Source organism: Phoxinus phoxinus (assembly GCF_949152265.1).
Source record: "Phoxinus phoxinus genome assembly, chromosome: 2".
Lineage (NCBI taxonomy): Eukaryota > Metazoa > Chordata > Actinopteri > Cypriniformes > Leuciscidae > Phoxinus > Phoxinus phoxinus.
The window spans coordinates 10,175,441-10,188,773 of NC_136877.1; the positions used below are offsets into that span (position 1 = coordinate 10,175,441).

The following is a 13,333-nucleotide window of genomic DNA, read 5'->3' on the forward strand; positions in this document are numbered from 1 at the left end:
AAGATTGGGGTACAGAGGAACAAAGAAAAGACAGGGAGAGAGAAGGGAAAGCTGGCATGAACAAAGAGAACAGGCTCTGCATGAAGAAGCTGCTGCTGTGCAGGAGGTGACGGACACATGAAGAACGAGGGAGCGTCCATCGGCAAGCTTTACCTTCTTAAAGAAAGGCATTCGTTTCTCGCGGGCTAAAGGGGATATTACTGTGTTTGAGCTGGCTTTGGGAGAACGCTGATGGGGAGGAGGGTCACTCTCCTCTGGATCTAACCCTGCAGCATCTATGTCCACAGCTAAACACACATATATAAATGCACACACTTACATATGAGCCTCAGCAAAACAAGGGGGAATTCATACAGACCATAAGAGAGACACTTCTGTAAATGCTCAACATTCCTTAACAACACTTCATAAGGCATAACAATTTACAAATATTTGGTGCTTTAAATAATGAACACAAAAATGAAGCATACTGCATTTCATTAAAAGCAGACCCATGTGAAAAAGTACATATATTATTAAAAAGAGTACTTATGGGAAAAATATAATTTGATGCAAACTAAATGTAAATGTTTACATGTAAACACTTAATGAGTAATAACTGCAATTAAAGTGAATATAGTTTACATTTATATTAAATGCCATTTGCTGAAGTTCTTACGTACATGGTCAAGTACATCTTCATATGCAATTTCATAATTACATAATTAAATCCATTGTCTTTGAAATAAGGTTAAAGTGTACTGTCGAATGCACTGTAAGCATTTATGGAAAACTAAAACATACTTTAATGTCATTTCTATTGAAACTTCTCTTGTAATTAAATATATTTGTATTTACGCATTTGTAAAGATGCAATTTGCAAAGGTTACAATTTGAAAATATGATTATTAAAACGTAATTTCGTTTGACATTATTACAGATTGGACTTTTTAAAACTGTACTTGAATGTGAGGTTAAGACAGACCCATGAAAATTCCCTTTCTTTAAGTGCACTTAAGTGACCTTTTTATTTTATTAATATTATATTATATTATCTGTAAATACAGTTTAAGTACACTGACTACAAGCACACATTCAATACAGTTAAGCACACTTTGTCAAAACTGTAGAACAACAAGTGTTTGAGTTTGCTCTAGTCAAAATAATCTGGAATTTCTATCAGAATTTTTAACCAATCCTAAAGGATTTTAACTGGAATTGTCTAATAGGATTCCGACATAATACACAATGGTGTTATTAAAGTGAAAGTCCACCCAAAAATGTACATTCTGTTGTCATTTACTCACCCTCATGTGGTTCCAAACCTGTATACATTTCTTTCTTCTGAGGAACACAAAAAAATCGACATTTTGAAGGCGGCTGGTAACCAAACAACACTGAAGCCCATTGTACGCAAAAAAAGGAGAGATTTCTCAAAACATCATCTTTTATGGTCAGCAGAAGAAAGTTTTGAAGTGACTTGAGAGTAAGTATATTATCACAGAATTTTTATTTCTGGATGGAGTATCCCTTCAAACAAACTTCAGGAGGAGCAAGTCCCTTCTCCATGGACCAGAGTAACATAATAAACCGCTGCTTCCCTCGCACATTTGGCTCCACACACTCATTATGGATGGTTCACTACTCTCAAATCAAATAGTGTTTTCTCATCATTTGAAGAAATTTCTTCATCCCAGTTTACCAGGCTGTACATCAGAAGCTGACACAGCAACTTACCTTTTTACATCTTTTCTTGTAATAGTGACTGCCATTGCATTTCCAGCGCTTTCTTCCTCCATTCTTTACTCAAATGTTTACTCTCCACAGCCCCCAGTATTGTTAGCTTTAACAAACTCTCAGCATTAAGAGAGTTTCCCTTTTGTTGCTTTCAGTTTGTTGCTTTCAATGCTTGCACATTGACCAAAAACCTTTGCTGATCAAGCACAGACCGATTTTTGATAATACATTATAACTAAGATTAGTTCCATGCTAATAGAAAATTCCTAAAAGTGAATCCTGTTCACATTCATCTTTTTTTTTGACCAGGGCAGAGGATGTGTTGAAAACTAAAATATAATATAATATGATGTGACACATAATATAATGTACGAAGTCAAAAATCAAATTAGTTTGATGCACTGAATAAAGTTGGAAATATAACATTGAGTTAACCCAATTTTGATAACTTACCTGAGGAGGGAGGGGTTGATTTACGTGAGTTTGAAACTATGTCTCCTAAACTAGATGAAGAGTTTGCCCCTGATTTACTGTGAAGAAAAATAACATACAATCAATTAATAAAAAAGAAAGGTGTAAGGTGTATACTTTTCTTCTTTTATGTATTTAAGAGTGTTCTGCTGAAGAAAAGACACAGCTTAGACCAGGTGAGCAGGTTCAGTGGGCGACAGTTTAAGGGTACGTTTACACGACAACGATGTAGTAAAAACAGAAACGTTTTTCCTTTTCAGGCCCCCTGTCGTGTTAATGAGCGGCCAAACCGCATGAAGAGTTTACCGGTCTCAGTTGAAATGGTGTCGTGTAAACGGACCCTAAATGACCAGATAAAGCCATTCAAAACTGATCTGAGCTGTTTATTTTCATCAGGCACTGACTATAGCAAAAGTTAAGATTCTAGAAACCATTGGCTCCAATGGTCTCAAAATCTAAAGCAAAAGAGTGCTTATTACGGAAATTAACTTAATTTGACATTACTGCAAAGTGCACTTTTTAAAGTGTACTTAAAGTCATGAAAGTGTACTCTTTAAGTACACTTAAGTGGCATTTTTTTCATTAATACATTATCTGCAAGTACCGTTTTTTAAAGATTTGAAGTACAATACAAGTGCACATTCAATACAATTAAGCGCATTTCTTTTTCACAAGGAATGCCTTTGAGAAATGCAGTCTAAATCTAGTTCTGTTTGTCAAAGCTATATTTTATGTAAAATTTTGTTTGGTGAAGAACTATGTAGTGCGTCTGTGGAACAGATACCTTGAGTAAAATCTTCCTTGTTTTGCACGTTGGTCCTGGTGGATGCGAGTGCTTTCAAGCTTCACTGGACTTGGGATGAAACCAATGTCACACCCTTCTTTCACCAAGCGACCAATCCACCAGTCGTTATTAAATTTCTGTCATTAAACACACAAAGTATACAATAAAAATCTTACAAAGTAAAACTGTCTATTTCAGAATTGGCCATAAACAATTGTTTTATATGCGTGTCTGTTTGAGTAAAAGACTCTGTTTGAGTCTGCTTTGTGTTTATCGTGATATGGACATACTCTAGTCTAGTCGTTTTATTTGTTCAGGTTTGTCCAGCATTAAAAATTATAATAATAAACAATTCTTAATTTTTTTCTGTACATACAGGTGAAACTCGAAAAAGCTAAAAAAGTTCATTTATTTCAGTAATTCAACTTAAAAGGTGAAACTAATATATTTTTGCATGCAATGAGTCTATATAATATATTAGTTTCACCTTTTAAGTTGAATTACTGAAATAAATGAACTTTTTGCACGATATTCTAATTTTTCGAGTTTCGCCTGTATGTGAAAATGGATATGTGTGTACTGTATGTGTATATACATACTTCTTTAACATGAAGGAAATCTTTAGCCTCAAATGATATTCCCATTCCAGGCACAGGGATATCATCTTCAAGGGAGGCGCTGTAGCCAACATTAGTACGTACTGCAAATGCCACAGGTTTAGCCTGTGTAGAAGAACGGAGAGTGAATACAGCATGAAATAGTAACGAGTAAGACTGGAACATTACAACTCTAATGCTATTCCAAACCTTTGTAACACCACAAAAAAAGTTATTTTGAAAAATGCATCAGTGTTTTGACAAAGACAATGGGGTCCAATTATGTTGTTTGGACACCAAAAATCTTTAAAACCTTTTGTGTTGCATTCAGAAATGCACACAGATGAGGAACGACGTGAAAATAAGTAACGGGAGTAACAGCAACAGAATAAAATATCACAGAACCATAACAGATTTATTCAGGTACAAGCTAAATTTCAGTCTTCTTTTCTATTGTTTGGGTTTAGCAGATTTACAATCTATTACTTTTGTTGCTTTTTTTTGTCATTTAAGGCAAGACACTACAGGCAAAAACATGCACATAACAGGTTATTTCAGACTAGTGGAAAGAAAACATCCGAAATATATTTAAGTGTTTATTTTATTGTATGTCCTCAATTTATTAGTTATTAATTTGATTGCATTGCATGTTATCTTTTAACAGCCTTTAAAGATACGCATAGTACATGTTTGATGCTTTCTTTTTTTTCTCCTGCACACATTGAACTATCTAAACCGCTTACCGAGGCCTTGAAAGGACGAAAGCCAGGGCCAGAACTAATTGAATGGACAGAAGAGATGGAAGATGCATTTGTTAGTATTAAGGAGACTCTTGCTTCCACACCAGCTTTAAGACATGCTGATGGCCAGCAAGCCGTTTCATCTGTGGACTTATAATAAGTCCTATTCAGCAGCCCTGGGTCAAAGAGTTCCAGGGAGGATGTCATATGGAATAGTAGGACATTCCTCAACCCCAATTCAGCATCAATGCTTGTAGATTTGTGACTGAGCAGAGTGGGCTGTAAAAATAACCGAGGAAGTTGTAGCCAACCAAAAGTTGGTAGTACACACCAGGCATCAGATCCTGAAACTGTTAACAAACAGGCCAAGGCTCAATCTCTTCTCAGAGACAGGCCAAGTGGGAAGCCACTCTTTTGAGCAAAAATGGGGAGATACAAATTGACTGAACTTCCGTCAACTAATTGAACATGTCGCCAAGAGCCACTACCTAATGCCATGAAACCGTTTGTTGATGGGTCCAGCTTTCATGAGCAGTGGACACGCTTCACAGGCTGGGTTGTTGTAAATGAGCATGGTGAAAACTGTTGACTGTGGTTCTCTTTCAGGCGGAGGGGCTCAAGTTGCAGAACTTGTCATTTTGACACGAGCCCTGCAGTTTGTTTAAGGAAAAAGGGTCAATTGTGCACACACGGACAGATAAAGTGATGCATGATTTCAGACCCGTGTGGAAACGGAGGATTTTTAACCACTGCTGGACTTCCTATCTGTCACCAACAGCAGGTCATTTAACTAATGGATTCATGTGCTCTCCCTGCAGAAGGAGCTGTTATCAAAGTAACAGGACACTCAAAGGACGACTCGCCTGAATCCAAGGCAAACCGAGCTGCAGATGCCACTGCCAGGGGGGCCGCTAAACAAACAGAAGGAACTGTCAGTCTAACATCTCTTTCTCCACAGGAGGAGGAAATGCATTTGTGCATTATATGCAGTTGATGATGTTGATGAGGTAGAGCAATGGACAAAATTAAGTCCACACCAGAGTTTAGATGGACTGTGGAAATTTACTGAGTTTGCCCTTCTTCAGCTTGTACTGAATTAACGTCTCTGTATCATAGTTTGGCACATGCAGGTCCCAAAAAGTAACATGCAATGATAATGATTTAAAAAAACATGGTGGTGGCCAAAGATGATACATGCTTTTATGCAAAAGGTGTAGTATGTCTTAAAGTGAATTCCCCATCAAAGCATAACATTTCTTAGGGACATGCAGACACACCTACAAATTGACTTAATAGATCAGTTTTAACTTACACTTTAGTGATTGTTTATTTGTTTTTTAGAAAGGTGGAGGCGTTTCCACGTAGAAACCTGCACAGCAAATGCAACAGCCTCAATCCTTCTGAATGAAGTTTTTCCGAGATGGGGGTTTGCCGTTACAAATCAATTCAGTTCAAAAGTGTCAGATTATTCTTTAAAAATTATAATTTTGTGTTCTATGGGGGAGGGGGATTTTGCAATGCCCCTCCCCCCCAATGTTTTTAAAACAGAAAAAAGCAGGAGCATGTACTAGAGGGCAAAATCAATATGGACACAAGACGGTCTGCACTGCACACACAATGAATTATGGGTATGACAAACAGAGGACACTGTGTCCTTTAATGGCAGTGGGTATGGTGTGCTTACATGCGCTTCATGAGTCTCCATGATCTGTCAAGACAATGCTCCTTTTAGCTTTCCTTTCTTTATTTTGAGCTGCATTTCACCTTTATTTTATAATAAAATGCAAAATTATGCAATGTACTATTTATTATAGGAGCTTTAAATTATATTTTGTTTTTTTAATAGTTCTCTGTTCATTTTTAAATCCCCGTTTTGCTTTCACAGCCACTGCCCGCCTCTTATGTAACACAATTTTCCATTATACATGCAGTATTGATCAGACATAGTGATTGTAACCTTGTGTACATGCCTGTTCAGCTATACACTTTCATTCATTATCCAAAAAGACATTTGACAACAACTTATTCAATTGCAACTCCAGAATATCAGAAAACATTCAGATTTAGCAAGATAACAAAGCTAGAGATTTCATCCAAGGCTGCATTTATTTGATCGAAAATACAGTGAAAACAGTAATATTGTGATATAATGTATTATAGTATTTTAAAATAACTTTTCTATTTGAATATATTTGAAATTGTAATCAATTTACAATTGTCAAAGCTGAATTTTCAGCATCATTACTCCAGTCTTCAGTGTCACATGATTCTTCACAAATCATTCTAAATCTTAATTAAATCAAAACTTGCGGATGGTACTGTATATATATATATATATATATAAAAAAAAAAAAAAAACTGAGGTATGCTGTCCACATTAATGTTATACCTCTATATTCTTAATGTTTATTTTATTATTTTGGAGGATGGCTTTAGAAGTCTTGGAATATATTTTGCTCTTTTTGGAGCATTGGAGCAAAAAATCTATTTTGGGTGTACTATTCCTTTAAGGTTTGATTTGTGAAACTATGCCTGCATGTGTGTGTGTGTGTGTACTATTCCTTTAAGGTTTGATTTGTGAAACTAAGCCTGCGTGTGTGTGTGTGAGAACGGATGCAGATATTTCAAACATGGTCAGTGAAGAATTTCTTCTGTCTGAATATTTTACTGCCATCTGGCTTTATTTCAATATTAATGTGAGTATTCTGCATAAATAAATTATAACATCTGATTGATGCCAAGAACTAAAAATAGCTACCTCCCCTAGAGGTACAAAAAGAGAGTGACAATAACAAGATTAAATAGACAGAAGAATAAAAATAGATTGGAACGACTACTGTAGTGAGATTTCATGTATTGCCTCCAAACAACTGCTTTGGTTTTCCTCAGAGAAAGTTCTGTTTAAAAATGAGCCCAGCTATAAATCAAGCTTTAGAAGATGCACTCAATGTGCAGACAAACCCTACATTTTTTTAATAGATATGGAAAATTTAATTTAAACTTTAAAATGTTACAATTTTAAAATTGTAAAATAAACCGATTTATGTTTTAGCAATTTCTTGATTCTGTAATCCTATCATAGTACTTTTCACAAATAAATACATAAATAAATAGTTAAAATGAATAATAAGGAAATATACACTTTAACCAACAGTGCAGCACTGGGAATCATATTTTCTCAAATAAAGTCAAGGTAATGCAAATTGTACAGTCTACAGTGACATATGACAAGAATATGACAATTTATCTTGACATCAAGTACTGCGTTCTCAGCGCTGTTTAAATAAAAGTCCTGTAGCTGTTAAAATAAAAGCGGCTTCCAAAACTTCGGCCAAACTGAAATACTCATCGCACATGGCTGGTTGCATAAACAGCTTAGGCTAGTCTTAAAAGTTAGTCATCTAATTTCTTCTTAAGACTGGTCCTAACTTTTTTAAGTCATTTACTTAAAAAGCTAGATTGGTCTAGTTTAAATCGGAAAAGTAAGACGGATTACCTCTTTTCTAACTGCTAGTTGGTCAAACTAGTCTTAATATAATATAGATCGGCCCCAGGTCCATGCCAGTACTTTAAAAATCACTACTACTAAAGATACAGCATGAGTAATATGGCAGTAGTATGATATTCTGAATACAGATACAGTAGACTGGCGATTAGGCAGAAAAACAGACTTAACAAACCCTTGTCAAACTGCCAGTTAATCAGACATAGATTCATAGTAAGTGAGTAAAACATGCAGCAAGACCTTGGCCTTTTCGAGCTGAGTCTGAGCCTGTCTCTCAGCTTCTCTGCGTAAGGTCTCTTTATCTTCCTCCAGAGACACATCCGAGTCCGATGGCCGACTAGTGTATGAGTCCGCAGAACCCTATGGCAAGAGCAGAGAGATTTATTTTTCATACATAAAAGAATGGTGGTAACCAAACAATTTTGGTTACCATTGAAACTATAAAAAATATAAACAAACAGCTTCAGCAGCAGTTTATCAAACTTAATGCATCAAGGGCCATATGTGTCAGTATAAAGTCCAAAACCATTGACCATTTGGGATGAAAAAGAGCCAGTTAAAAGTAAACAAAATCTTACTGAGCAAATTTTATGTGCCATGGATAATTAAAAAGAAAGAAAGAAAGATTATACCCTGCTAAAAAACGAAATACATTTCTGTCATGACAGATCTCTTGAGTGTTTAGCATGGTCGATAAGTTTTCTTGGCGAAAATAGATCTGCTACGCTGCTGCTGTTGGTTATTGCTGGTGCAGAGCAAGTACGGGACTTGCTACTGCCCATACTTACACGACACGCTGCTGTGAGCGTGTAAGACATTAAAGCAATAAGCCCCAGGAAGCCGTGTTTTACAGTGGATTTAGGATTTTCTCTCACAAAAAAAAGGGTCTGTGAAAGTGTTCTGACTGAAAACTACATTTGCGAGGACCTACAGCCAATGAGAGCAATACAGGGCAGCGGGATGTTCGAGGAGTAGACCAGAATATCAGTATTTTATATATTTACAATTATATCAAACAGAAACAAAACAAACATTTGCTTGACCAGCAGAAATATTAGCACATTGCAAAATTATTTATTTACCCCCAACTCTCTTTGAACACACTTGCTTCCCTCGTCTCCCCAACCACTTCAGCTGTGAATTAACACAGCTCAAACTCGACACTCAGAGGCTGTGTTCCAAATCACACCATATACCCTCATTTACTATTCCCCACATTAGTTCAGCAAAATAGTCCACTTGACAGCGTGAATAAAAACAAGTGAATTCAGACACTGATGAACACCTGCTGTTAACAACCAGTGTCACTGAAGGAAAGAGGAATAAGAACAGAGACAAGTTTAAATCAACTGAAGATAAAAGAAGGCATTAAATCTCTGAAGATCTCAGCAGATGATGATAAACAACTCCACAAACAGTATTATCAGCTTAACTTATTACTAACCAGATTTACCTAATTTCTGTCATAGATCTACAGAAGTTCTTATTAAAAAGTGACAGAGGTTTAGATGTCATTTTATTGTTTCATTTGATGTTACCATGATGGTGATCAGTGTTTGCTTTAGTTGGGTCTTGACCCTTGAACATTAGTTTTTCTTTGGCTGCTGTAGCTGTGTCTGTAAAATACATCTGCTGTGGCAAAAAAAGCTGAAAGAAAATGGGATCAGATGATAATGGCTGTTTGATAATGGTCACAATCATCAAATAGTGGCCAGATTGACTGATCTCATTTATAGTCTAATGTCTGTATATGGGTGACGTTTTGTATTTTTGAGTAAGGTATCACTGTGATTCTACAGAATGAGATCAATCTGTGTTTTGACAACCAGAAAATATGAAGGAACAGTTTATGCTTGAAACGTTGTGAACTTCTGTATCAGCCAGACACACACATACATCAAGAATCGGCATATGAATCTCAACAATTTTTTAATATTTTTCTTACACAAACTCATCACTTTGCTTCAGAAGGCCTTTATTACTTAGCCTCCAGGAGCCGTGTGGAGTTCGTTTATGATGGATGGATTCACTTGCACTTCACGGTTACACTTTATTTAGACATATAGTCCACTTTATATAGTCCACTTTAGACATTCTACTAACTATAAGTAACTTTTCAACTACATGTCAACTAACTCTCATTAGAGTATTAGTAGAGTGTAGTAGACTGTTAGGTTAGGGTTAGGAGAATAAGTTGACTTGCTTAAAGGAGAACTCCGGTCAATTTTAACATTGAGCTCAATTTTTAGTACATTTGGAGTGCTGTCAATACAGAGAACAACGACAAAAATCGGTGTTGCCTACACTGTGTTATCCTATTTTTAAAATGTGCACCCTATTGACTTGAATGGGGCAAATTTTAAACCTGCTTTTATTTCTCTTAACATCCTTGATGTGTCATTACAAGTGCCCAGCCATGTTGAGTGATTCCTTCAGAGTGAACACGAGTGAATCTGACTGCAGTAGATGTGAAGGATATTCATAAAAATTATGTTATATCAGCCAGCGCACATACCTGTATTTAGTTCCTGTTTTCGGTCGAAGTCCAAAGTAGTCGATTGTCGAGTTCACGCGCGTGATCATAGGTAACTAAACCTATGCGCGTGAACTCGACAATCGACTACTATGGACTTCGACCGAAAACAGGAACCAAATACAGGTATGTGCGCTGGCTGATATAACATCATTTTTATGAATATCCTTCACATCTACTGCAGTCAGATTCACTCGTGTTCACTCTGAAGGAATCACTCAACATGGCTGGGCACTTGTAATGACACATCAAGGATGTTAAGAGAAATAAAAGCAGGTTTAAAATTTGCCCCATTCAAGTCAATAGGGTGCACATTTTAAAAAGAGGATAACACGGTGTAGGCAACACAGATTTTTGTCGTTGTTCTCTGTATTGACAGCACTCCAAATTTACTAAAAATTGAGCTCAATGTTAAAATTGACCGGAGTTCTCCTTTAAGATGCCAAGTTATAGTCAGTAGAATGTCTGTTGGGGGACCAACAAAATAAAGTGTTCGAAAATATTAAGCAGACAGTATTAATCTACTAATACTCTAATGACAGTTAGTTGACATCTAGTTGCAAAGTTACTTATAGTTAGTAGAATGTCTAAAGTGGACTATCGAAATAAAGTATTACCCAATTCGCTGCCTTTATCAAGCTTGGAAGAGCCAGGATATTATTTAATATAACTCCAATTGTATTCATCTGAAAGAAGTCAGTCATATATACAGCTAGGATGACTTGAGGGTGAGTAAATCATGGGCTAATTTTAATTTTACAGTGAACTACTCCTTTAAGACACAACAGTGTTTTATACTTTATCGCAACATTGCTAGCGTGCTGTTGATAAATAATATTCACTAACATTGCAATCTGAATTTACTATATGCTGCTGCTGATTAAAAGTACTAGAATTGCTGTAAGATCCATTGAAATATGCAAATAGGAAACCAAGCATATTTCAATTTAACAAGTCAGTTAAATTGCCAGCAATGCTTTGTCACTGTATCCTCATAGCAACTGCATCGTCCACTTGCTGCTGCTGCTGCATAAATGCAATATATACTGCTAGCTTAGTACCGGTAATTCGCTCTAAGCTTTAAAACATGACATGACGCATGATTTTAAACCTTGTGTATGATCACTTCTTAAGTAATTAAGGCAGACCATGCAATAATGCATGTTATAGCACAAGAAAGACTTCACTTATCTTAGATGTTGAATTTCAGAGGAATGCTGCAACTGCTACAGCAAATGCTGACCAAGTATTTGAAGGTTGAGCAGCGAGCTCATTGGCTACTGATACAGCAGGAACCAATCAGTTGTGCCCTATAGAGAATGATGTGATTGCAAGCAGATTGCATTAAGGACCTATCCGCCTGCACCACCTAGAGTTTCATGACAGAAGTTTTATTTTAAAAAATTGTTTTTACAACGGAAATACTTTAAAAGAAGTTTTTAATTGCAAACTGAATGCTTCAGACACTTCACAGAATGTTAATTCTAATCAAGTGAAAATGTACTATAGTTCAAATATATTTTAAATGCAGTTAGATGAACTTAAAATCACAGGGCGAGGCCGAGAGCCATGGGAACTGAATGAGGCCGTTAAGAGCGAATGCTAATGAGAGACCCATGGATGAGCTCCCGAGCTTTTTTATTATGCTTATATGCTGCAGTTGGCAGTGCCGCTCCTTTCGTTTTGTTGTTTTTTATGATTAAAGTTACGTTTAACATTTGCCGGTTTCCACCTCCTTTTTCCCTTACTTGGTTACAGTTATGTTTGATCACTTTAATTCACATTATTTTATTTCATTCTAAGTAAAATTCTGGGGTAGCGCAGTGCTGTTTTACTTGGTCAAAACAATCATACTAAAAATACATTTGACTGTGTTAAAAGTTATGTTATAACGTTACACAATGCAGTAATATATCAAATATATTATGGTGGAGAAAATGCTGTATTACTGTTTCTACAAATACATTTCTTTCTGGTTATACTATGCTAGCCACTTGACAAAATAGTGTTGTCTCTGAGGCATGGTACAAACATGCTACTCATGGTAAATCAAGAAAAATAAGAGATATAAACAAGAAGACTACCGCGTTGAGCTATATAACAATGATTAGTTTTCTGTCAATGAAGGTATCCAAACAGTTGCTCACCTGTCTAATAAAACGCATAATAAAAATTTTTAAAAGTAAAAATGGAATTAAAAACCAGAAATCGAAGGTAACGCGGACATGTCGTCATTGACAGGCAACGCAATGACATGGGCTGTTACACTGGTTAAAATTGCGTATTTCTATGGATTTAAACATTGTTGGAAAAAAATGGGATAATGTACACAAGTCAACAAAATATATAACACTGTTCTAGTGGTTTTTGGATATTTTAATCCAAAAATCTTACATATTGTGCCTTTAAAAGTGCTTTTTGACATACTTAAGTAGGACTTAAGTACATCTTTATATTTTAATATTGTTTTAGTAATATGTCACATTAAAATAAGTGTACTTCTTTAAAGCATGACATCATTTTTAAAAATGTACTTTAAAGTGAAACTTTTAGGCCTGGTTTCACAGACATGGCTTAGACTAAGCCAGGATTAGGTCTTAGTTAAATTAGGACATTTATAAACTGATGTGCAGTAATGAAAGTGTACTCTCTTTAAGTACACTTAAGTTGCTTTTTATATAAATAATATTATATTATCTGCAAGTACATTTGATCACTACACGTGCACAATCAATACAATTAAGCACACATTTTCAGGCTAGTAATAACAACAAAACATTAGAATGTGTGCATCTCTGTATGTATCCCCCCCCCCCCCCCCCTTTCGTGCACTCGGCTTTAGAGAGAGATTCAAGAAAATATTTAGAGACTGAACCTTAACACTTAATAGACACTATGTTAACATGGAATCATGGTAATCTAATGTCAAGCAAGGTCAGAAGTGAAATGTAGGTGTTATCATTCAAGAACATGCAGACAATAAATCAC

The 13,333-nt window shown here is 35.9% G+C and overlaps 1 protein-coding gene across 5 annotated transcripts in view; it reads right to left on the minus strand.

The window, feature by feature from the left end:
- Positions 1–13,333, minus strand: part of cacnb2a (calcium channel, voltage-dependent, beta 2a) — a 44,081-nt gene that overhangs the window by 16,080 nt on the left and 14,668 nt on the right. For 4 of the 5 annotated variants that reach the window (XM_079595775.1, XM_079595771.1, XM_079595773.1 and 1 more), the window contains 5 exons: positions 8,053–8,172; positions 3,571–3,693; positions 2,972–3,108; positions 2,170–2,246; positions 154–287 (listed from right to left, as the gene is read on the minus strand). In XM_079595775.1, coding sequence (XP_079451901.1) covers positions 154–287; positions 2,170–2,246; positions 2,972–3,108; positions 3,571–3,615 — 393 coding nt within the window. In that variant the 5' untranslated portion in view covers positions 3,616–3,693; positions 8,053–8,172. The remainder of the gene's footprint in view (positions 1–153; positions 288–2,169; positions 2,247–2,971; positions 3,109–3,570; positions 3,694–8,052; positions 8,173–13,333) is intronic. The other variant, XM_079595774.1, reaches the window with a different exon arrangement.